The sequence below is a fragment of the Quercus suber genome, unplaced genomic scaffold, assembly GCF_002906115.3.
Source record: "Quercus suber isolate HL8 unplaced genomic scaffold, Cork oak 2.0 scaffold_880, whole genome shotgun sequence".
Classification (NCBI taxonomy): Eukaryota; Viridiplantae; Streptophyta; class Magnoliopsida; order Fagales; family Fagaceae; genus Quercus; species Quercus suber.
In genome coordinates, this window is record NW_027070308.1 from 166333 (window position 1) to 191688 (window position 25356).

The 25356-nt window shown below is 33.8% G+C and overlaps 2 protein-coding genes and 1 long non-coding RNA gene across 13 annotated transcripts; 2 read left to right on the forward strand and 1 right to left on the reverse strand.

Moving 5' to 3' along the window:
* Window positions 1–4874: 4874 nt before the first annotated feature.
* LOC112018269 (uncharacterized) lies at window positions 4875–10170 on the forward strand. Of its 4 annotated transcripts, none has more exons than XR_010626830.1 (3): window positions 4875–5202; window positions 5865–9569; window positions 9690–10170. It is a non-coding gene; the product is annotated as an uncharacterized LOC112018269 (long non-coding RNA). The 4 variants fall into 4 exon arrangements; XR_010626832.1 differs by having other exon boundaries at window positions 5954–9569; XR_010626831.1 differs by having other exon boundaries at window positions 6736–9569.
* A 1880-nt stretch (window positions 10171–12050) lies between these two features.
* LOC136065199 (uncharacterized) lies at window positions 12051–13280 on the reverse strand. The gene has a single exon (XM_065768025.1). The coding sequence runs from the start codon at window positions 13278–13280 to the stop codon at window positions 12051–12053; it is 1230 nt and encodes a 409-aa protein (XP_065624097.1).
* A 3456-nt stretch (window positions 13281–16736) lies between these two features.
* Window positions 16737–25143, forward strand: LOC112018257 (putative disease resistance protein RGA3). 8 transcript variants are annotated; one of them, XM_065768029.1, is made up of 8 exons: window positions 16738–20363; window positions 20528–20599; window positions 20727–20774; window positions 21733–21925; window positions 23455–23504; window positions 23604–23640; window positions 24507–24643; window positions 24872–25143. In XM_065768029.1, exon 1 carries the CDS (start codon window positions 16785–16787, stop codon window positions 20328–20330), a length of 3546 nt encoding a protein of 1181 aa, XP_065624101.1. In that variant the 5' UTR covers window positions 16738–16784; the 3' UTR covers window positions 20331–20363; window positions 20528–20599; window positions 20727–20774; window positions 21733–21925; window positions 23455–23504; window positions 23604–23640; window positions 24507–24643; window positions 24872–25143. The 8 variants fall into 8 exon arrangements, with proteins under 8 accessions (XP_065624103.1, XP_065624101.1, XP_065624100.1 ...); XM_065768031.1 differs by having other exon boundaries at window positions 16737–20363; window positions 20517–20599; window positions 24507–25143; XM_065768028.1 differs by having other exon boundaries at window positions 23601–23640; window positions 24507–25143.
* The last annotated feature ends 213 nt before the right edge of the window (window positions 25144–25356 follow it).

Consider the following 25356-nt stretch of genomic DNA (forward strand, 5'->3'; position numbering starts at 1 on the left):
GGTTGATAAAACATTGTGTTTTTTTATAACTCTATTTTAGGTTAATATATTTTGATGTTGTATTTTTAAGTTCCCTAACACAAGTAATCTCTTTCCCTCTTAAAAATTTGGTTTGATTTTTGTTTGAGTTAACACGTAGCTATTTTGGAAGTGAAAATTTGAGTTTATATCAAAACATAATATTGGTTATGCATTTGAATGCGTCTATCAATTATTTGATAAATATTAAAAAGTAATTTTATTATGAGTTTCGATTATCATGATAATCTCCTTTAAAAGAACTAGCTTGTAACCTCATGCATATGCATAGATACACTTAAAAATATACAATAAGATACATAATATAATTCCTATATATATAATTTAAATATTATTGATAGTCATTTTTATATTTTATTAACTCTTTAAAAAATTTGTAAGGATATTATTAGGTATAAAATGTAAATTGTCCATTTTTTATTTATTTATTGTGAAGCACTTTTTTTTTTTTTTAGATTCATTTATTCTAAACTCTTTTTTTTTGTACTTAATAACTCACTTAGATGAATATTTATGATGTGATCCCACATTTAATTCTAAAATTAAGAAATAAAACTGTAGGGTTCAAAATCTTTATGTAAACCCAAAGACAATTAATTTGTAGAGTATGGGTCAAAGAACTAGAATTAGCAAGGGACTAATAACAATGGATTATCACTCTTTTAACTGTTCATTGATCAGTTTCAATACATTCCTCCTCTGTTTGAAACCCTCCTCCTCTATTATATAGTCACTCTCACCCTCATCTCCATCGTCCACGTGCTCCCCATCCATGAATTTGCTCAAGTACCTGTCACGTCAGGCAGCTTATTTTCCTCTCTGTGTGAGTGGCGGTAGGTTAGGAGGCACTGTTCAGAGGTCTTCTCCACATAAATGCGGCCAGAAAAACTGTTGCAATGCATTGAATATGGTGGCAGCAGCCTTTCCCTCAGATATTTCCTCATCCTTATCGTTCCTGAATATGCTTTGAGCTTATCTTGATCAGGTGGAGTCCTCGGACAGTCAATCAGGCTTTTCCCCTACTCAATTAGTCTCCGATATCATATCAGAGTAAAACATCTTCCTCGGACTGGAGATATCCTCCTCGGAAAGCGATGATTCTCTACCAAGAGGATTCCACCCCACTCTGGCCTTGCATTCTCCGCATCCTTCTCTTCGGATGTGAAACAGTCCTCTCGTGGGTATTCGGCCCATTAACTTGGGCCTAACCCCCTTATCCCCACAAAAACTTTTTAAGAATAAATAATTTAGGACACATGGCACAAAATTAGAACTCTAATTTAGAATTCTAATTTGAGTTTTTCTTAGTTTTACCTATTATTATATATATAGATGAGTAATTTGAGTAATTTATTTGAAACTTAAAAAATTTAGTTGTAGAGAAAAAAATTGGAAAAAATAGCACGCTATAACATAATTCCAAAGAATATGGACCAGCTCATAAATGAATAATATTAATCAAAAACTACACCAAACAAATATAATGATATATTGGTAGGGATAGAAAGATGAAAAATAATTTTAGAAATTGTTTAATTTTTAGGGAAAACAAATTATCTTTAACAAATTTTAGAGAAAAAAATTATACATTATACTACAATTACTAAATAATTATCTATTCTCACACATTGCATGGGTCTGCGACTGGTTAAGATTAATTTTGAAAACTGATTTGATGTAGATTGAAGCTACAATGTTAATGTCAATACTATTCCACGCAAGCTTGTCACTCGTGCTAGAATAACTTGAGTTTCTCATGAGGCTGCAATACTTTTAGTTTTTTAGAAAGGAGTAATTGGGTGAAAAATAGACTATTTTCTCCCACGTATTTGGATCAATGTTCCTAAATCCTAACAAAAACCAAATTCTACATTTAGCATTACCAAAATCTTAAAAAAAAAAAAAAAACCCAATCATGTTTTGAGATTTTCTATTTCCTTGTGACACACAAACCCATCAAACTTTTGAGGCAAATCTATTATTATCTATTGCACTACAAGATCAAATTATTAACACATAACAAGAAACAATGTGCTAAACATAGTATTTATGACTGTCGAAGCCAAACAAAAATTGAGAAAGGTCCCACATCAAAAAAGAACCATTGAATTAAAAAAAAAAATATATATATATATATATACACACACACACACATGAAAGTAGTAGTTGGAGTAAAACTACAATGTATACTCTATTATTGTTTCAAAACTATCAAAGGTAAATACATCAAACTTTGGTTTACTTTTTTTCTTTTGTTTACATAGAGTTAAACAAATGTCAGATCTAAGAAAACTAAAATGTCAGAGATAAACAAACCGAATGAGAAAAATACAAATATAAAATAAAAATTCTACAACATGAATATGAAGTAAGGAGTTGTTGTAGAGATTTATAATCCTTGAAAACCCTTCTCATAATCGAAAAATCAAATACTAGCCACCCATTGCTCTAAAGTGATCACATTGTCGGCAACCCACAAAAAAGCATATCAGCCACAAACTTTAGAAATCCAATGGAAAATTTGAAGTTGGGGAAAATTAAAGAAAAAATAAGAAGGGAAAAGACTTTCCAAATCTAATGCCACTTTGGCAACTTTTGTAGAGGTAGAGAAAAAGTAATTGGAAATTTATAGTGTTTAAAATAACTTAGTTAATTGTAAGAGTGGCAATTGAAGGGTTTGAATTTCAAAAGAGCCAATTAGTTTTGAAGGGGAAAATGAAGAGTTGAGAATTGGAAGAGGGTTGAAGTAATGGTGGGTTGAACTTAATGAGTTAGAGAATGTGTAAAGTTGCACTATATATTTATATATTAATATTGTTTAAAAAATAAAGATTAAAAATGTGACATGGCCAATGATGTGACTTAACTAAAGCGTAGCAACAATGAAGGAGAATGAGCCAACAAGTACTAATCCAACGGGCACCCGTTATCCTTGCAAGTGTGTATTAGAGCCTTAGAAGGTAAGGTTGATTATTCGAGATCCATTTGATGCATATGTAACTTGCCCATCTATATAATATTTAAAAGTTGAAGCATAATATTTAATGTTGTTACACTCCTATTGAGCCACATAATTAGTTATGTTATCATTTTTTTTTTTTTATTGATTTGCTCCTCTAATTTTTTATAATATTAAATATATTAACATCCAAGATATTGTTAGAAAAAAAATGTCAAAGATGAATGTGTAAAGTCAATTTGTTAATATATTTAAGATTATAAAAAATTAGAGGAACAAATCAACTTTAAAAAATGGTGATGCGGCCGATGATTCAGTCTATTTAGTCTAGTTTCATCCAATTTGGTCCATTATATTATATTTGAAGTAATATCCATTCATTGACACTCCATTTGGACAATTAAAATAGTAATTCCTTGCAAATTAAAAACAATAAGGGTGAAATTGTCAAGATTATCGAATTGACTAATGGTACAGTTGAGTTGATCCTGTGGGAATTCATAAGGAAGTTTGATAATACTTAATTTCATATCTTAGATAACATCCGTCCACACCTAATATAGGTCTACTCACTAATCCCTTTCGGCTTCTTATAAATCATGGCAAATATGATTATAATTTTTTTTATTATATTATATGGTGATGTGGCCAATGATTCGATCCAGTTTGATCTAGTTAGGTGCAATTCCATCAACTTTGGTTCATTATATTATTTGAAGTCATATTCATTTATTGACAACCCATTTTGGACATTGAAAATAGTAATTCCCAAAAAAACTTCGTATATGATAAATAATATTATCCAAGTCATATTATGTAATAGAATAATATTATATTCTTATATACTATTTTTAATTATTTATAATGCAATAACATTTAACAATTAAAGAGAAAAAAAACAAATTAAAACACAAAACTAAATCACGTCTGCCCAAAGTACACAAAAATTTATCAACCTAAAGCAAAGATGCAATTAAAAAAAAATCTACCAAAAAATTGAGAGAGATAACCTTTTTGTAAGGTAAAATTATGCATAGAATATGAGAGAAAATGATAAATTTATATTAAGAGGATGAGAATAAGAAGAAACAAATTAAAGGAAGACCGAGGAAAGAAGAAGAGTGATATTAAAGTAGAGAGTAGTGAGAAAATGAAAAGGTAAAGAAAATGAGAAATATTGGAAAAAGTATAAATGTTAAAAAATAATTGAGTACAATTTTTTGGGGTCAAATTTTATTTATTTAAATTTAAGTAAAATATCATATGTTTAATTTTAAAAATAAAAAAGGAGAGAAAATATAAATAATTAAATGGTTTGAGTTGGGTATTGTCCTTTGAATTTGGGTCAGATTAACGGGTCTAAGTCTAAATTTGTCAGGACTATATTTGAGTATAAAATTTTGTGGACTATAGCAATCAATACTTTTAATCCATAATTGAAAGAAAAATCAAACAAGAAATGAGTTTCCTAGATTTTTTTTTTTTTTTAAGAGTTTCAATCTAGAGTATTCGTTCCTGATGATAACTATTTTATTATCAAACTAAAATATCAGTCGATTTTTAGTGTAGGTAGGGATCGAACCCCAAATATTTTATTTTAAAAAATTATAGTGAAACGACACACATATAAGTCAGTTTGAGTTATATTTAGTGTAGTTTTTTTTTTTTTTTTTGGTAATTATTAAGGATGACAAAATCAACCAAAACCTACTAATTCACCCAAATTCTTCTATTCTAATAAACCCAAATCTAATTAATAATTATTAATTGAGTTTAATGGATATTAACCCAGACAAAATGAACTTAAATAATAATTGGGCTTCAACTAAAAACACAATTGGACTCAGGTAATCCAAAAAAACCCAAATTTCGGCCCAGCACTCTCACCCATTCTCATTTCTCAGCCTCTCGACTCTCTCTCCCTCAGGCCTCAGCCCCTTTTCGTTCCTCTCTCTTCAAGAATTTAGGGATTAGGGTTTTCAAATCTGATGCCTGTGATTTTCCTGCGCTTTCTTTCATTTTCTCACCTGTCAAACATATGTTAATTGCTATTATTGAGAGGGTCCGTGAAGTAGTTTTCATTAATTCCCACTCTTGAGTCTTAACCTAAAGTGATTTTATTTAATTTTCTCAGCTGCCAAACGAATCTAATTTTCTCTCTCACTCACTTTTTCAGACCGTATTGTCTCTTGCCTTTGTTTCAAGTAAGTCTCTTTCAAAAATTGGCTCTTTCTCAATATGTAATTCTTCATTGTGTAGCTCTAGTGTTTGATGATTTACTTCTGCGATTTTTTCCTCTTTTACCTTTTTGTGTTCTGTAGAAATTGCCTTTTGGGTTCTGTTATTCTTTCCTAATTTTTTGTGTGAATTTGATTAGTATATATTTATAATGGTTAGAATTAGCTTGGCGTGTGGGAAATATATTTTACAAGCTAATTTTCAATTGGATATTGCTGGGAATTAAAGTAGTTATGTGAATACACATAAGGGTAGAAAGCTGGTTGATTGTTCATTTTGTACAATTTGAATATGTTTGCATCTCAGAGTTCCCTTATTTTTGCTGCAATATCTCAAATGCTAGTTCTGGTGTGTTCTACCTTTTCCTTTATCCTGTGATTCTCGTATTTCTAAGCATTTTTAAAATTCTAAGGGTCCAGAAAATTTAATACCTGCCATATGAAATTGAGAACAACTTATGAAAAGGTATAAAGTCTTCTAAGCTAAGATTTTGTAGGCATTGAAATGAGTGTTGAGTGTCAACATGGATATAATGTCTAACAAGGAAATTTGGAAAAATTAAGATGTTATGGTGCATTCATATAAGTAGGAGGTCTTTTACTATAATGAGCAAGAAATTTTCTTGTAGATGTCCAACAATGCAAACAAGAAAACTGCTAGCGTTATAGGCCTTCATATCTGTCCTAAAAGATTACATCCATCATCTGGGAAGTGCAGGATGTGACAAATAAAGAGGCAAATGTATCAGCAATAATAACAGCAAACTAGGGGGTAAAAAAAAGAAAAAGCACACAGCAGTGGATTATCAGACTTGCAGTTCTTTTTTCATGTTAAAAACCAGAAAGTCTTCGGTTATGAAGATCATTGCTCCTTTATAAATGCAAGGCCTTTCATTTTAGTATATTATTGACTCTCCAAAAATCCTTTATAAATGAATTAATTTAATATATATATATATATATATATTTCTTTTTTCTGTAACGCAACAATTTAAGTTGATTGAAGCTAATTGCTATCATAGCAAGGGAAAGCTTGATTTTGTGTGAAGTTAATTGATATCCTCAAGGCATTTTGACAAGAAAATGCATCATGTGAAACATAAGAGTTTGAAATTCCTTTTTGTTCCCAGGGTGGTCTATAAATATTTATTTACAATTATCAAAAAAGAAAAGCAAAGGTGACCTGTTTCAAATTCTGTATAATATTTGTTAATTGGTCACCCAGCCTTTTGTATCCCATAACAATTAACAATATAATATTGTTCCTCCTTTTACTAAACATGCATTGTTATGATGGAAATGATAATGATCCTATCTATGTGTGTGTGTGTGTATTGATATGATGGACATGAGTTCATTTGTATGATCTTTGACATGCTAGTTTTAACCTCAGCTCAAGTCTAATCATTTGAATGGTTCAACATGCTGAATTTTTGTTGTTGTAACACTTCATTGGTCATGTCAGTTAATGTATTGTCCATGTCATTATTGGCGTTGCAGTAACTAAGAGGTGGAATTTTGAACAATGGCAATGGTATAAATACATGTGATTTCTAGTTAGATGTGCTGCTGTTAAACAGGTGATAGACGAATCTGCAGAGTTTGACATTCTTCTAACGGTCAAGAGGGGAAGCAAAGAAGAGAAGTTTAAAGCGGAAGTTAATGAAGGTAGCTTCCACTTGAATCAGATGAAGCCTCACGGAGTCCTAATTTCATTGTTCAGTGGGTATACCGATGGTGTTATCAGAGTGTGGGGCATTGGTTGCTACCAGTAAAGCTTCAGAAATGTGATATGCATTTCTGTTTTGAGCAATGTTGCATGGACACTAACACAGGTATATGAATACGATAGGGGTACAGCAATTCTTGAAAAACTAGGGTACAACACTTCTGGGGTACGAAAATTAATTAATTAACTAATATATTTAGGTATATTTTTAGACAAAAGATGTTTATTTTAGGATTTAAATTAAGTAATAACAGCAAATAAGTACAATAACACTAGAAAAATGTTGTCTAAAATACAATTTTTGTTCCATTACTAAACCCATAAGATAGATAAAACCAAATAAATAAATAAACCTATAAAATAAGTAAAGCACATGGGTAAATAAGTAAACCCAAAACATAACAAGTGTATAAGTAAAGCCAAACTATTAAAAAAAAAAAAAAAAAAAAAGAGAGAGAGAGAGAGTCGAAAGACCAAAAGACAGAGAACCCAAAATCTGTAGAGAGAGGAACGACAAAGGGAGAGAGAAGGAAGTTTGGGGTCGTCGAAGGCCGAATGGGATCGATTGTTGACAATCTACTCCAAGAAGGCACTATGCACGGTTTAGATAAGAGAGAAACAGTAGAGGGAGAGAAAAGAAGCTTTGGGGTCGCTAGAGGGGGTTTGATTGTCACTGAGAAGGCACACCACACAGATCAGATCAGAGAGCTAAGGGAAAGAGAAAAGCGTTGGTCCAAATCCTCGTCTCTCTCTCTCTCTCTCTCTCTTTTTCAAGTTTTGCTGTGTCTGGGACATTTTGGCGTGTTGCAATTGTGTCAGTGATGTACCCAGATTTTTTTCCCAAAAAAAAAAAAAAAAAAGAAGAAGGGAGGATATGCCTCGAGTACGGGTTTTAAGTGTCTTACCAGTACTTGTGTTAGACACGGGTAATTGGCCAAAATAGCTGTGTATATGCAACATAGGTTTTGAGAGCAAACAAGTTACATTTGATCATTTGGGCGTTTGAAAGATTTAGGGTTTTTTTTTTTTTTGATTTTTTATGTTGGACATGGCTTTGAGGTCAATGATGTTTTGGTTTAATTTTTTACATTAGATATTAGTCTTTAACCCGTGTGTTGCATCGGAAAGCCTATTGAGCATAAGATTTTTTCTTAAAAAAATTCTTTGTTTCTTTTCTTTGATTATAGATTAGAATTTCAATCTAAAACATTCCTACACTAAAGAATTTTTCTTAAAAAAATTCTTTGTTTCTTTTCTTTGATTGTAGATTAGAATTTCAATCTATAACATTCCTACACTAAATCTGTAACATTTCATTAAAAGTTATTATGGCTTTTGAATAGAGTTTGTAGTAAGTTTTGTGTTAGAACTCATTTTTTTTTTCCCCTTGTGTGTGTGTTTGTTTCTTAAAAAAAAAAAAAAAAAATCTAAAACATGCAATTACTAAATGGAAATATTGATTAAACAAAAACTTTAATAAATAAACATGTTAAAATAATTGAGTGATTTGAGACTTTTATCCAGAAAGTGCGTATGCATCACATACCCAGTGTAAGCACCTTTGTAAACCTAAAGCAAATTAGGTCAGAAATGGCTTTTAGGGTTAGTTCTTAGGTCACATTTGGGTTTGAGCTTGGTTATGTCAGGCCACCTTAAGGTTCATTGGCCCATTGGGTTCCATATACGATGTTAATCCTTTTGAAATTGAGTTAATTTCTTGTCATTGGGACCAAGAACCTCAGATATAAGTAGTGGTGGAGTTAGAATTTCAGTTTAGGAGGAGGACAAGATTAAAAAATAATTAAAAAAGAGCATAAAATTATTAATCGATATTAATAATAAAATTATAAACAACAATAATTGTCATACAAAATCTATTAAAATTTAAATAATTGTAAAATTAATAAACAATTATAAAACATTCTTGATGATCAATCATCAAAGTAAGATATTAATCTATATACATCAAATTTAGACATTTAATTTGATTCCTCAAAATAAATTGATAAAATAAATTTCAAGTTTTCTTTCTCTATTCTTCTAATTATTTTGAAATTTGGATTTATGATAAAAATCAAAATTTGAAACTATGAAAATGTAAGAAATGAAGGAGAAATAAATAATGGATGCTTTAGAGCTTTAGTGTCATACAAGATGATATTATTATTATTATTATTATTATTATTAGGAAAAATTACAATTTACCCACCTGTGGTTTGACCCGTTTTAACAATGTCAATCCGTGGTTTGAAATTTGTCACTTAACCCACCCGAGGTGACCTCCGTTAGACACCCGTTACCCATCTCAGCCCTTTTTGTTTAAAAATCTCTTTTACTATATAAGCAAAAAATTAGAACCCAATAGAACACAATTAGAACCCTAAGGACTAAGCTCTCTCCCTCTCTCTACCTTCAAATCCTAAAAAATCCCATTAACCTTAATCTCTTTCCCTCTATACTCCGGTGAAATCTCATCATGTTTTCTTCAAGCTATTACTCCGGTGCCAGTCACCATTCATGCTCTACTGACCATTGTCGGCTACGCACTACTCTAATCTTGAACAATTTTGGGAGAAGGTTTTATGGGTGCAGCTACTATGATGTGGTGAGTAATAGTTGGGTTTCATATTTTGTTTCGTTTTTATTTTTATTTTATTTTTTTGGTTTTGTTGGTTTTCTAGTTTTGTTGGCTTTATGAATAACCCAAATTTGATTTTGTTTGTAGGATGAGGAATCTACTTGTAAATACTTTAGGTGGTAGGATGGCAAAACATGTAAGTGTGGATCTAAAGTTGCACCCATTGTCCTTGCAAGATTCAAAATGTACAAGAATCAAGCAAGAGTTGCAGAGGAAAAGGAAAAGGAGGCTAGCGATAGGGAAATAATAGCTATTGAGAGGGAAAACAAAGCCAAGCGAAGAGAAGAAAAAGCTAGGTTGAGAGAGAGGATAGCTAAAGAGAAGTTACAGAAGTACAAATTTGCACTTCTTGTGTCATGGGAGTTTTTTGCTATTTTTTTTATGTGTTTTATGGTAGGATGGGAGAATTTGGAACAAATTCATTGTGTCTGCCTTGAAGGCAAGTTGTAGTTATTGTATAATTTTGGGTACTGCCACTTTTGACAAGTGCATTCCATGTATTTGGTACTATGTAATGTTGTTGTTTATTTAAATATAGTATGCAATGTGTTCTTTATGTTGTTATTTATGTACTGTTGTTGTTTATTTGGCACTATGTAATGTTGTTCTTTATGTGATGTGTTCTTCTTGATGTAATATGTTCTTGTTTATGTAATGTTACCTTCTTTATGTAATGTGATATTGTAATTTGAATAAGGTATGTAATCTGTTGTTCTTTAAAAAGATTGTGTATGTTGTACATCAATTGGGTAGGCAAGGACAAACACCCCACAAGATTCTGTTTACATCAATTTAAGAAGTATAAGAATTATATTTTAAAGTAAGACTATTCCATACACTTATAATACTGTCAAATATTAATGGCTAAACACTATCTATAATACTATCATACATATATAACACTGCCAAGTTTTATCTAAGCAAGAGTAACATTCCATACTATATAATAAGCATTGTTCAAAACAAGTGGACTCCACTAAACATTAATGGCTAAACACTGCTAAATTTTATCTACACAATAAGTTGTTCTGTCCCCACTAAGACAACAACAAAATAATTTTACAGTATAAAGTTCTGCACAATAACAAAAAAACAAAAATATGGTGACATGCCACTATCAACTAAACAATTGCCCTTGTCCTTGCCACAATAACAAAAAGAAAAAAGCAAAGTAAAGTTCCAGCTTGCATAGTCTCCAATTTTCATTTCCCAAAGACCTTGCCCTTGTCCTTACTTTTGCCCCTGCCTGTTGAGAACATTGCACCAGATGTCTCAGCTCTTAATCCACCTCCTCTCCCAATGACCCTTGGTGGTACCAACCCCTTTCGAGCCTGCAAAATACATAGAAATTCCATATCAAGATCTAATTATGTAAGTATAAATGGTAGTGTTTGTGTTTGTGTTTGTGTTTGTGTATATACCTAAGGATCCTGAGAAATAAGTGCGCTGCATAAGAACTATTAAGTAGTGGGTACTTTGCTTAGTGGTCTGGTTGAAGCTGAAACAGATGTTTGGGTTGGCTGTGTGTAGGGTTTGCCCGTTGGCTGCCTCAGTGGTTGCTTTTGTGGCTGGTTGATTGGTTGACTTGCTTGATGGGTGGTTGGCTTTCTTATTGAATGACTAGCTACCCCACTTGTTGGTTGACTGGTTGTCTGGTTCTCTGCTGCTTTGGTTGACTGGTTGGCCTTGGCTTTCTTGTTTGCTAATCTTGTTGACTGCCTTACTTGCTCATTGGCTGGCTGGTTGGCTGGATGCCTTGCAAACCTCCTTGGTGGTTGCCTAGGTGGTTGGCTGGCTAGCTGGTTGGCTGCCTGCTCGCCTGGCTGGCTGGCTGGCTGCCTGGTTGGCTAGCTGGTTGGCTAGTTGGCTGGCTAGTTGGCTACTTGCTTGCCTGGCTGGCTGGTTGGCTACCTGGTTGGCTACCTAGGGTGGCTGCCTTGCAAACTTTTTTGGTAGTTAGCTGGCTGGCTGGTTGGCTGGCTGACTGGTTGGTTGCTTGGCTGGTTGACTGGCTGACTGGTTGGCTGGCTGGCTAGTTGATTGCTTGTTGCTTGTCCCTCTTGTCTCTACAAAAAGAATTGCCTTGCATCAGAAATAGACTTGTAATATAATTGTCATAGTGGACACATTATTGCTTTACTTATAAATTTTTTTTGCCTCTCAATTCTCTGCCTCCTTCGCCATGGTGTCTCACCAGTTATTCCAACCTTACACCTCCTTGAATTATGCCCCTCCTATGGCAAAACCCACATTTTATAAGTTTATATGACTAGAGACTTTGTATGGGTTGTTTGGCTCATCTGCATCTTTCTTTCTATTCATTGGTGGCCTACCTGGAGGCTTGTATACAATTGAAGCAACATGAGTAGGTTGGCTCGTTTCAACCCATTCATCTTGGCCAGGCAGTGGGGTAATCATTTCCTTATATGTAGCCACATAGGCATCCTTTCAAAAGCATGCATGCACATAATCCTTAGGCCTCTCTAGGTTCTTATAGATTGTTGCAACACCATGTTTACATGGGATTCTTGTCAAATCCCAAACTCTACATGTACAAGACTTTTTGCTAAGATTAATCACATGTCTTTCATACTCATTATCAACCTCATATATATAGCAAGCTGATGGAATAGCAGAAAATGGCTTAGAATCAACTTTCAACTGCTCAAGCTTCTGCACTATGTTTGGACAAAGGCCACTAGTGAATTTTTCTATCCTAGTCCTCTTACTGTACATTCTAGTCATCAACCTAACCCTAATCCACTTTTGCATGGCAATGATAGGCTTATCCCTAGCTTTTAGTATCATAGAATTAAATGACTTACTAAAATTGTTCACATAACAATCAGAGATGGCCCTTGGAGTGAAATGTGACTTAGTCCATTGGGTTGGTTGGATATCTGCTACATACTCCCATGCTTTTCTGTCCAATTTCTTTAGCTCTTGCATTCTCTTTTCAAACTCCCTAACTGTTGTTGCTGCAGCACACCTCCATAATGCAGCCTTCAACTCTAAACCCTTGAATGTTAACTTAAAGTTGTTGTAAATGTGTTTCACACAAAATCTATGTTCCACTGTTGGGAACAACATCTCCATGGCAGGTATCAATCTTTGGTTATGATACATACAATCAACAATGAACACTATCAGCCTAAGAATAAAAACAAACAAGTATAAAGTAGAAATGAACAAAACAAGTATTACCTTCTGCCTATCTGAAATGAACACCAAATTCAGCTCATCTGGCCTCCCAATATCCTCTGCAAATGTTTGTAAAAACCACACCCAAGAATCCTTGTTTTCTTGCTCAACTACACCTAATGCAATAGGGAAAATATTGTCATTCCCATCCCTTTCAGTTGCTGATAATATATGTCCACCAAACTTGTCCTTCAAGTGGCAACCATCTAATCTTACAAGTGGTCTGCACCCCCCTAAGAATCCAACTTTCTGTGCATTGTATCTCACATACATCCTCTTGAACTTGGGTTGTGTGTTAGGCTCAGTAATCTCAGTTTGCAGCATCACCTTACTCCTCACATCAGTTACTCTTATCATCTCTGCATAGTCCCTAAGTTTCCCATACTGCAACCTCTCATCGCCTAATATGAACTCTCTAGCTTTTCTATTAGCTCTGTACACCAGATTTATGGTCAAGTCAACATTTACATCCTGCATGACTTGGTGCTTCACACTAGAAACTGCCTAATTAGGGTTTTTGTTGAAATCCTCCAAGTATTTCCTAGCCACATATGTAGAAGTGACCTGGCTATGCTTGAATGTCTTCCCACATGTACAAGTTGGAACCATGGTCTTTATCGAGAAGGTTAACTCTCCTGCAATCTGTGATGCGTATACCCTCCAACCACAGTCATACTTGCAGTAGACAAAAACTTTGGTCTTCTCATTAAACTTGAACTTAATGTCCACAAACTTTCTCACTGCATATTCCTTTAAGGTAGCCCTAAACACCTTAACATTTGGGAATTTCATACCCTTACATAATTGAGGGTTGCTCATGCCAGTGTTCTCATTAAACTCTGGATATGTCACCCTCTCATCCTCATCATCTGAACTATCTATGCTCCTAGCATCATCATCATCAATGGGTTTTTTCAGCCCAATGATTATTATCACCAGCTTGATCATTGGCAGCAGCTTGATCACTGGCAGCAGCTTTTGGTTTCTTCCCATCATCTGTAACTTGCTCTCTCACACCATCTCCCTCATTTACATTTTCACTATCTCTTTCATGCTCTCTCATATTGGGCACCTCATTGTTCTCAGCACCAAATATGTCATCAGGATAATCTAGTCCTTCATACTATTCCTCTAGCCAATTAGATTCATCCACATGAACATCTTCACTACCAACAATTTGTCCATGGGTTGTTTGGTCATCCACATGCACAGCTCCACCAAAACTGCCATCCCTTACACCCTCAACAGGTTCTTCACTAACATCATTTTGGTCAACCACAGACTCCCTAACAGTATTGGTCACCTCCTCACAATCAGGATCATCATCAGTATCATCATCTTCATCATTCATTTCCCATGACTGGTCTACTGCAATTGATTGATCTGGTTCAGCTATAGGTTTTTCAATAGCAATTGGTTCAACTTCAGGTTCTACATAAAGTGTGATTTTATTTGTTGGCCACTCAGCATGTAGTTCACACATGTAGGTCACATCCTCATCTGAAGTAATTAACCTTAACCCTTGCTCTAAGTCACCACCAGGTATTAAATAATAAATCCTACTGTTAATGGGTCCTCAGCCTCAGCACAAATGTCTTGTATCTCAAAATGACTTAGTAGATCTGGATCAACATTAGCCATTGTAGATACCTCACCACCTACATACTCTAAACCAGGGTTCCACTCAAAATTCTCACTATGGTGAATGGTAAAATCAAAACGAATTTTAGTAGCCATCTGCAGGGTTTAAAACACATGCACAAAAAACAGTAATTAAATACATAACCAACACATGCATAGAGACAACACATAAAAGCAAAATAATTTCAGTTGCACACTAAACACCAAGTAACGTGGAGTCAAAGACAAGAAACACAACCAACTAAACAATTTGTCTCCATGGGACCACAAACAACCTAAAGATGCATCTAACCAAAATATTCCTAGGGACCACAGTCATCAATGTCAACTATAAAAGAACAAACACACTAATGGTAAACCCAACAATGGCAAACCACTAATTTTATGACAAAAAAACTTTAATCTGAATAAACATTGGAAAAGAATAATGGGAAACCACTAATTTCATCAATCGTTACACATTGAAAAAGAATAAACACAACAATGGCAAACCCTAGAAAGTAATTTCATACCTGATACAGAGGAAAACTCAAACTTCAGCACTCCTCCTTGCTTGCAAGTGTTCAGGGAGGGATTTCACTTTGGCAATCGGAGTACAGAGGGAAAGGGATTAAGGCTAATGAGATTTTTTAGGGTTCAAAGGTAGGGAGAGGAAGAGAGCTCAGTCCTTAGGGTTCTAATTGTGTTCTAATTGGGTTCTAATTTTTGGCTTATATAGTAAAGAAGATTTTTAAACGGAAAGGGCTGAGGTGGGCAACAGGGGTCTAACGGAGGTCACCTCAGGTGGGTTAAGTGACAAATTTCAAACCATGGGTGGGCATTGTTAAAACGGGCCAAACCACAGGTGGGTAAATTGCAATTTCTCCTTATTATTATTTTATTATTATGTGTAAAGTTTGAGTTTTACGAGGTTAAAATGAAATGAAAAGAAAAAAATTTGAATAAGTAAAAATAAAAAGGATTGAAATTGGTCAAAAGTATAAATAGGTTTGGTGGCAGTGGTATTTATTTTATTTTGTGTTAGGCTCATTGTTTAAAGTAGGGAAAGTTGTTTGAGTAATACCACAAAATCTCACAATATTTTTACAATAAATTAAAATATTGGTATAGGATTAGTAAATATATATATATATATATTCTGAGATGCATCTCAATTAAAAATAAGAATGTAATGAAAATATTGTGAAAATTTATTGCATTTTTAGACTTTCTCAAATAAAAATTTATATTTTATTATATATTTATTTCATGTTAGAGGTATGGTTTGTTTTATAGAAAAATATGGACTTTTTTGGGAGGAGTGCAGCTGCCCCCTTGCCCCCCACTATGGCTCCACTCCTAAATATAAGTCAAAATGAAATGAGGTGTTCATATACGTGATATGCAAAAAAGTATGTATGTGTGTGTATACACACTGCCAATTAATCAAAATGTAAGTTAAGGAAATATTCATTTCTTAATAACAGTTTATAACATCTTGTGCATTATTAGAAAAGTACATTAGAAATTGAAAATTATTTTTTTAAGTTTTAAACAAATTTTCTTAAACCCTTTCTTTTTTTCTCCCTACAATCCAAAACACCAAAAATTTATCTAAAAAAATTAATAAAACTCAATAACTACGAATTCCAAACCAAAGTGTAAAAATATTTATTTACTTAAACACCTTTTACGTGATATTAAGACCAAAGTTACCAATAAAAATTTAAAATAGAAAAAATGATAGCTGGAATAAGAGACGACAAGAAAGAATTGGGAAAAAAATCATTTCTATTATCGCCTATTTATGTGGATTCATGAATGAGAGAGAGAGAAGACATAGAGTGAGCGAGTTAGGTGGGCTGAGGGAGGGAGAGAAAAGGGGAAGATAGTGAGTTAGGCTGTGAAAGAGTACAGAGAATAAAAAAAAAAGAATTTTATTAATATTGTTAATGACAGTGCTCTAAATTTATTGAGTATTCATGTTATTTGTTGAACGTAAATAATTGAGTATGAGGTATTTAGTTATATTTTTACCAAAATTACTAGTTTGAGTAGCTTAAAAAGAATGCTCTTAAGTCTTACCGACATGATTAAAAGTTAGTGGATTGAAAGAGGTTTGGTGGAAAAGAATGCTCTTACCGACATGATTAAAAGAGGCGTGTCCAACAAAGAACAATGATCACATATGAACAGTGGTTGGACCCCACATGCATCATTAAGGTATCTTCTCCTCCGTGCAAAATAAAGATATTTTCTCCGCTGGTACAGCTCATGACTCACGGTTGACGTTTCTCCATAAAGTTTCTTTTTCTTGCTGTTTGACTGATTGATGTGCATTTAATCTTTAAATAAGACACTATGCCGTTATATACAGACCTTATACGCATATCGAATCCAATTCCGCTCAAATCTCTGATAATGGCCGAGGCAGTTGTCTCCAGCGCTGTAGAAGCGCTCATTTCAAACTTGAGTGCTGTCCAACAGTTTAGAGGGTACTTGAATGTGGAAGACGAACTTGGGAGGCTCCAGCAGGCTGTTTCCAGAATCCAACCTCTACTTTTGGATGCAGAGCAGAGGTACAATCAGAGCTATGAGGTCAAAATTTGGCTTAGAAAGCTTAAAGATGCATTTGATGATGCTGATGAATTAGTGGATGATTTCTTTACTGAGTCTCTGCGGCGAGAACTTCTGAACCGGGGTAGACGCACAAAACAGGTACGTATCTTCTTCTCCAAGCTTGCATATGGTTCAGCAAGGTTGCCTAAGTTTAAGACAGTTATTGCGAGAATAGAGAAAATTGCATCCGAAGCTGACAGATTCCAGTTTAACACCCGGTGTCCTGAGAAGAAGGAGAGAAGAGAGTCTCAATCTTCTTCTTTGTCACGTGGGGTTGAGATTATTGGGAGAGAGGAGGCAAAGAGTGCAATTGTACACGATCTAGTGAAAATGGATAATAACAAGGACAAAGCGAATGTCTCAGTGATTTCAATAGTTGGGGGCGCAGGTGTAGGAAAGACTGCACTTACTCAATTTGCATACAATCATGAGACTGTAAGAAAACATTTCGAGCTACGATTATGGGTGCGTGTCGCTGAATCCTTTGTCTTGAAAACGATTGTTGAAGAGATTGTGGAATCAGCAAGCGGGGAGAGACCGGAAAATCTCGGGTTGAATTCATTGTTGGTACGCCTTCGGGTAACGATTGATGGGAAGCGGTTTTTACTTGTATTGGATGGTGTATGGAATGAAGATAGTGAAAAATGGTCCAGCTTGAAAAAACTGTTAATTTGTGGCGCGAGGGGAAGTAAAATTGTGACTACTACACGTAGTAAATTGGTTGCAGACATTATGAGCACAGTTCCAATATTTTTTTTAGAACCTCTGTCATACGACGATTCACTTGCTTTATTTAAGAAGATGGCATTCGGGGAAGAAGAAGAGCGAACGAATCAAGCTCTTGAATCCATCGGGGAGGAGATTGTACAGAAGTATGCTGGTGTTCCTCTTGCCATAAGGACTATAGGGAGTCTGTTATACTTCAAACATTTAGAAGGTGATTGGTTGGAGTTCCTGCAGGATGAGCTTCCAAAAATTTTACAACAAGAAATTGATATTTCTGCAGTACTTAAGTTGAGTTACGATCATCTCCCATCACATTTGAAACAATGTTTTGCTTACTGTAGATTATTTCCTAATGATTATGAAATTGATGTACAGAAACTGATTAAACTTTGGATGGGGCAAGGGTTTCTCATTTCATCAAACAAAGATCAATGTCTAGAAGATGTTGGTTATGAGTATTTTATGGATCTATTCCAGAGGTCCTTTTTCCAAGAGGTAGAAACAGATGAATGGGGCATTATAAGAAGTTGCAAAATGCCAAAAATCTTGCATGATCATGCAATTTTAGTGGCAGGGGTTGTGAGCTGTGCGTCAAATTTAAATGGGGACAATATAAATGATAGAGTCCGTCATGTGTCATTCGATTTTAATTTGGTATCATCACAGCAATTTGTGAGACCCTTGCTTAAAGCCAAGCGAATACAGACATTTCTATTGCCTAGTCAGTCATGGCTTCCAAACGATGAAAAGTTCAGCAGGTCCACTTGTAGAAAAGTTCGATCATGGCTTAAAGCAATTTTTTCACGATTCAAGTGTTTACGTGTGTTGGATTTACATGATTTAGGGATCAAGGTGGTTCCAAGTAGCCTCTGTAAGTTGAAGCGTTTAAGATATCTCGATCTCTCCAAGAATGGAATCAAAAAGCTTCCAAGTTCCATAACCAGCCTGCTGAATTTGCAAACATTGAAACTTTCGAATTGTAATGTGCTTGAAGAATTGCCAAAGGGCATTATAAATTTAGTCAGGCTTCGGCATCTTGAGATTGATGGCTGTGATAAATTGGCTCAAATGCCATGTGGACTGGGAAAATTGACTTCTCTTCAGACATTATCCTTATTTGTATTAAGGAATCAGTCTTTCTGCAGGCAGAGTGGCAAGCTAAGTGAACTGAAGAGGCTAAACAACTTGAGCAGAGGGCTTGAGATTTTACATCTAGAACATTTGTCAGATGCTTCAACAGAAACTAAGAATGCAAATTTGAAGGAGAAACAACGTCTTCGAGCCTTGACCCTAAGATGGTTTCGACAAGATGATGCTGATGTTGATGTAGAGAGTGATGAGAAGTCATTGGAAGGCCTCCAGCCACACCGAAATCTGAAAACGTTGTGGGTGATAGGCTATGGGGGTATGAAGTTTCCAAGTTGGCTATCTTCTCTCATTTATCTTGTTAAATTTACTCTCTGCAATTGTCTCAAGTTCCAACATCTACCGCCATTAGATCAACTCTTCTTTCTCAAGAGTCTTAAACTTCAAAGGTTGCATGCTCTGGAGTACATAACAGACAGCGGCGGAAAAGACAAGTTCTCTTCTTCAGCAATATCAATAACATTCTTCCCATCCTTGAAGGAACTTGTACTCTGGGATTGTCCCAATCTGAAGGGATGGTGGAGGGATGTTCCAGTTGGTGATGATAAGAGTGCTGTTGGAACAACACAAGCATCAATGACAGATCAGCAACAACAGTATCCGTTGCTGCCTTTATTTCCCTGTCTTTCAAAATTAGAAATTCAGTATTGCCCAATGCTGAATTCCATTCCCTTCTATCCACATCTTGATGAACAGCTGGTCCTGAATAATGCCAAGCTGACACTTCTGCAACAGACAATGTGGTATATGGCAGCATCGCGAGGCCCAACAACTGCATCTATGTCAGTTCATTCTTCTACTCTGCCCTCTTCCTCCTTGGGTCCTCTTTCCAAATTAAATTCTTTGACTTTAACTGGCATTAAGGAGCTAGAGTGTTTGCAAGATGAATGGCTGCAAAACTTCACTTCTCTTGAGAATCTCATTATTTCAGGGTGCCCAAGACTAATGTTCTTATCAAATGGTATTCAGCATCTCACCTCCCTTAAGTGTATGGACATTAGGGACTGCGAGGAGCTTGATCTTTCCTGCAATGAAGGTGATGGCGAGCACTGGAAAGGACTGAGGAACCTCTGTTCCCTCACTATTTGGGGAATCCCAAAGTTGAAGTCTCTCCCGAATGGGATGCAACATGTTTTGCCTCTTGAAAAGCTCCGGATCCTAAATTGTCCAAATTTAGTATCTCTAGAAGACTGGATCAGCAGTTTCACATCTCTTAATAGGCTTGTTATTTCTAAATGCCGCAAATTGGCTTTGCTGCCTCACGGAATGAGTAACCTTAAGTCTTTACGTAGACTGGTGATTGATGATTGTCCCATGTTATTGCGAAGATGCCAAGGGGAAACTGGTGAGGATTTGCACAAGATTAAACACATCCCAGAAATTTCCGAAAGGCTGACTTCTCGGGACTTTGATTAATCTCTTGTTTCATACTTCATTCAGCATGTTTAGGTATGTAAAATTCCTTCCTAATCTCAGAGGCACTCATCAATTGAAACTGTTGTTTTTATCCCTTTGTTAACACCCTGCTCCCCTTTTCATTTTCATTTTTTTTCTTTCATTGGAGGCTTTTGATATTTAAGCAAATTTCTCAGTTATTTTTAGTTCATATGCAGAGTCAAATGCTGCAGATAGAGAGTTGGGGTTCATGAGACCTCTTTGGGACTACAGATGGAATAAGAATAGCTGTAAGGACCACTTGTTTATTTTAAAAAATCTTGTAGTATCCCTAACTGAAATGACTAGATGATGTATTTGCTTGCTTCTTCTTCTTCTTCTTCTTCTTCTTCCTTTTTTTTTTAATCATTAAAACAGTGTACAAAATGGAACATAATGGAGGATGAAGATCAAGATAGATTGAAGGTACAAGCCCCTTTATCTGTATTGGGTATTTATTTTTTAGTCCTTAATAAATCAATCATTAATATATATCATATACTATATAATAAAAATTGAGCTTAGACGCTGTAATTGCGTCAAGTGGCTTTATCAAATTGTAGATTTTTTTTTTTTTTTAATTTTTAGATTTTTCAATAAATTCATTCACTTAAGTTTTTAGATAAAAACAAAAAGTTTTTGATCTTTATCAACTTCTTTAGATAAAGTAAACAATAAGTGTTCTAATGATCTTTTTTTTTAGATAAACATTTATCCTACATCATTTATTTCCTAATAATAAAATAACAAATTTAAAAGTATTATTTTTTCTTCTCAATTTTTTTTTTTCATTTGGAATAAATAACCAAAAAAAAAAAAAAAAAGCTAATATGTATTAACTTTAACGTAAACTATAAAAAAAAAAAAAAATTAATAACAATCTAATAACATTAACTATTTTTTTGGGATAAAGTAAAAAAAAAAAAAAAAACTAATATGTAATTAATATAAACTTCTTAATTACATAAACTCTTTTTTCTTTCTGTTCATATTAAGTTATTAACTTCTTCGCAACTTAAAATTATCTAATATAAAAATAGGGTATATATACGGTTTGGTATATTTTCCCTTTTCCTACCGTACAGTTTCTTGATGTATTCTTTCATTCTCATACTTACCTTACCTATGAAACTTGCATGTATGTATTTGCCTTCTTCTTTTTGTATTTTCATAAAATTCCCTTCTTTATTTTTTTTTTCCATCAAATTGAATATGTTTTGTGTGCAGGTTGCTTTTTGTTTAAGTTATTTTTTTAAAACTTTGATCTAATTTATATGCTTATTATGGTCTTCAGAATCAATTGTATATCTTCCATGAAAACTAATAGATTAATTTCAACAAAAATCTTATGCACTTTTTGAAAGATCTGTTTTCCAATGTGTAGATCCCACAGGTAGCCATGAGACAAAAATTTGAGCATCCAAAACCATGATAATGAACATCACTCCACAAAGAATGGAGACAGAATTGATTAAATATATAAAGGGTGATGTAAAAAAAATAGATATTTAAGGTGTTGTGAAATCTCCATGATTTCACTGCCTCCCCCTTGCTGTCAAAGTTAATTCAATTTTCATGTGAGTATCTTTACTTTAACTCTAATTCCAAATTTTTTTTAATGATTAGAAATTAATAGTGTTTGTAATTATCGAATTCAGAGTTTCTTTGTGTTATTGTGAATTTTGCTTTCAATTTTTTTTAAAAATTTTTATAACTTTGGGTAGTTTTAATTTGTAAATTTGGGATGATTGCTTGGGGTTAAAGTAAAAATATTAGGTCAATTTTTATTATAATTCATGCAATAGTAGGGTGTTAGATGTTGATATTAATTTTATGCTTATATACATTAATTAACATAAACATTTTAGCATGTTTAGTGTTGATATTAGTTTGACACTTTGAGATGCAAGCACTTCATTATAATTAAATATAAATGTTATTATGCTAGTATGTTATAATTATTATTTGTTGTTCCTTACCCTACTTTACCTTTTTTTTTAAGAAACAAAAATGGGGGTCTTTATCGTCATATTACACCCCCGGGCAGGGAGCCAGCCCCTACTTCACCTTAATTGTTATTTGAATAAGTAAAAGTTATGTCTTAGTCCGACCGGGTATAGCATTTATCTTCGATCATTAATTAGTGTTTCTCAATAAAATTATTCATGTTATAAGTATGGCCAAAACCGTTCCAAGCTTAGCCCGTTTACTACTAAAAGCTTTTAGAAATTTCAAACTTGCCATAATCTTTAAAATATTTTTACTATTTTAATTGTTATTAAATTTAATTATATTATTATTTTATTTGTTATTAAATTCAATTATATTATCAAAAAAAAATATTTTTTAAAATTTATATATAATTCTTTTATTAAGCCGTGTATTGCACGGACATAATACTAGTATACTAGTATATATAAAAGAAGAGACCTCATACAGGAAAGCATGAAGTTTAGCCATTTGATGCTGTAATCTTACATTTAGCCTTCACATTAACTTCTTTTTGCAGTTCTCCAAAAAATGGGCTGTCCTTAGAAATTAGACGAAAGGAATAAAAAACCTAAGTCCACTTATTATATTACAAATTATTTGAAAAGCCCAAGCCTCCCCCACTTGCAACAACCTTGCCCTCAGACAGCACTCTTCAGCTACTTTGAATTCTAGTCCAAATTCACTGATTATTTGAAGTGGCAAATGCAGAAAAGCTTTAGATATTTCAATATTTGGTATTTTGCCTTCAATCCAGTCACTTTCCCTTATCCTGTCAACCAATTATATATCTCACTCAAACATTTACTCCTTCGATGCCATTCTGCTTGGAGCATTTTATCTCCTTCTCACAGCTATTTTCCCTCACCCAATCAGAGCATGTTTTGTTCACATTGATTTCACCTTCTAATTCAAGGTTTGATTATTTTGTATTCTTTGAAGTTTAATTTGTTTCTCTCTCTCTACCAATCACCCCCTTTTCTCAAAAAAATTTGCTGTTGTTGAGGTGGACTTAACTAACAAACTTTTTATTACATGCAAGGAAATTGTCTGATAAAATACCTGAATGTTTTCTTCTTTTTCTAGAATCTGACTTTATAAAATGTCCATTTTGCAGGTCTAATAAGTGGACATGTTTATTTCTTCCTACAGTATATACAATATCTGGTAAGGGGCAATAATTTAGCTCCCGGCTTTCTTCTTTTTTCAATTTTGTATCAATTTATTTTTTATCTTATTTTATGAAATGTACTTTTAAAAAAGTAGGAGCTAGCGTGGGCAAGAAAAGCTAAGACTCAACTTGGTAAGGTCTTTCCCCCTTTCGTTGATTGTATAGACACTCTTTAGCTTGGACTAAAGCTCAATGTCTAACAAGCAGTACACGTGCCAATTCATGTTCCCTGTCTTAGAGATGACTAATATGAAAATCCATTTGCAATCTGTTAACCCATGTTATCCATAGCATTAGGTGAAAGCTATTTTATTCTTGGTCTCAGGTTTTTAAATAGTTCTTTGAATTGTCCATATAAAATATTTCTGAAAAATATATTGCTCTCTAATTTTACAAAGAACATTCTGAGTTGCTTGATCAGAGTAGGGATATATGTCTGATTCAAATCTAACAAGCATATGTTAGAGGTTTGTGATGTTGCCTTCTTAGTGTCCATATGTTATTTTCTTTGGAAAGTAGAGGAGACACCTAGGCTACAGGGCTTAGTCTTTTGCGACAAGGACCAATTATAATTTATAGGGCATCTAAATGAATTTATGTGCTTCAAGTTGAAGACACCACAAAGTTGAAGACCAAAATGAATTTGGTGAAGGTTGTGAAATAGATGATGCCTTATAAGTTGTAACTTAACAAATTTTATCCCAAAGTGATGATGATGATGCCTTCATTGCTCTCTGTGTTTAATTTGATATCCTTACTGGGCACATTACTAGAGGCATAAGCACAAGTCTAATGAGAGTTTAATATGCATGTATTTGAATGCATTTCTACTTTTAAGTTTTTGCTTTGTATTTGCCTTTGAGAGGCACTAAGTAGAGTGCAATATTGCAATTGCTTCGAATTTAGTGATGGTATTAACTTGACATGTGATTACTTGTGTCTAACATTTAGTTGATATATTCTAATATTATTTATTCACTTTTGTCTTTGGATATCAGAGCACGTTGAAGATGCTACTCTTTACCATGATGCTGCATCTATATAAAGTTTCCAATTTGTTGGGGCATTTCATGTGTTGCTGGACCTGGGAGTTCGTGTTGTTTGTAGTTGGGAGATCATGTGTTTTGTTGAGGCAGTAAGCTAATAGTGTCATGTGTATCTTGAAATATCTTTTATTTCTCCTTTCAAACTTCTATGGATAAGATTAAATGACTTCACATGTGAACATTTCATTAACAGATATGTTTGTATCAAAATGTGTTTGGTGCACATACTTGCATGTGCCCCAAGTTTGGTAGCTAACTTATTCAAACCATGTCAAGCATGTTGTAGTTTACTAATTTGTATTTGCTTTGAATCCTAGGAGGTAGCTTGGAACTAAAAATTTGATGCTGGAACGAAAATATTGGTCATCAACTCGGCATATGTTTGTTAAGCAAGATTTGTAGCTAACTACTACCTGATATCTCATCCCTCTACCACTTGAGCCAAGGCCCAATTGCTACATCTTACCTACTGTTTTTATTATTATTGTTATTTTTAGTGTTGTTACTTTTTTTTCCCCTTTGGATAACTTAGAAAATTGTACGTATTACATTACTATATTTCAATATATAAGAGAATATATTGTTGTCATCGTTGAACGCATTACTAGGACTTTACTCTAGATGTAACTTTGTGCTCATACTTAATTTTTTATGTGGTGCAAAATTGAGAAACTGTTACATGTGTTTTACATGCAAGCCTCCTAGAACTCATTATTGTTATTATTGTTGGGTCTACATAAGGTTTGTTTTGAGGATAGTAGGTAGGTTATATTAACTTTAAGATCTGATTTGTGAATATAAC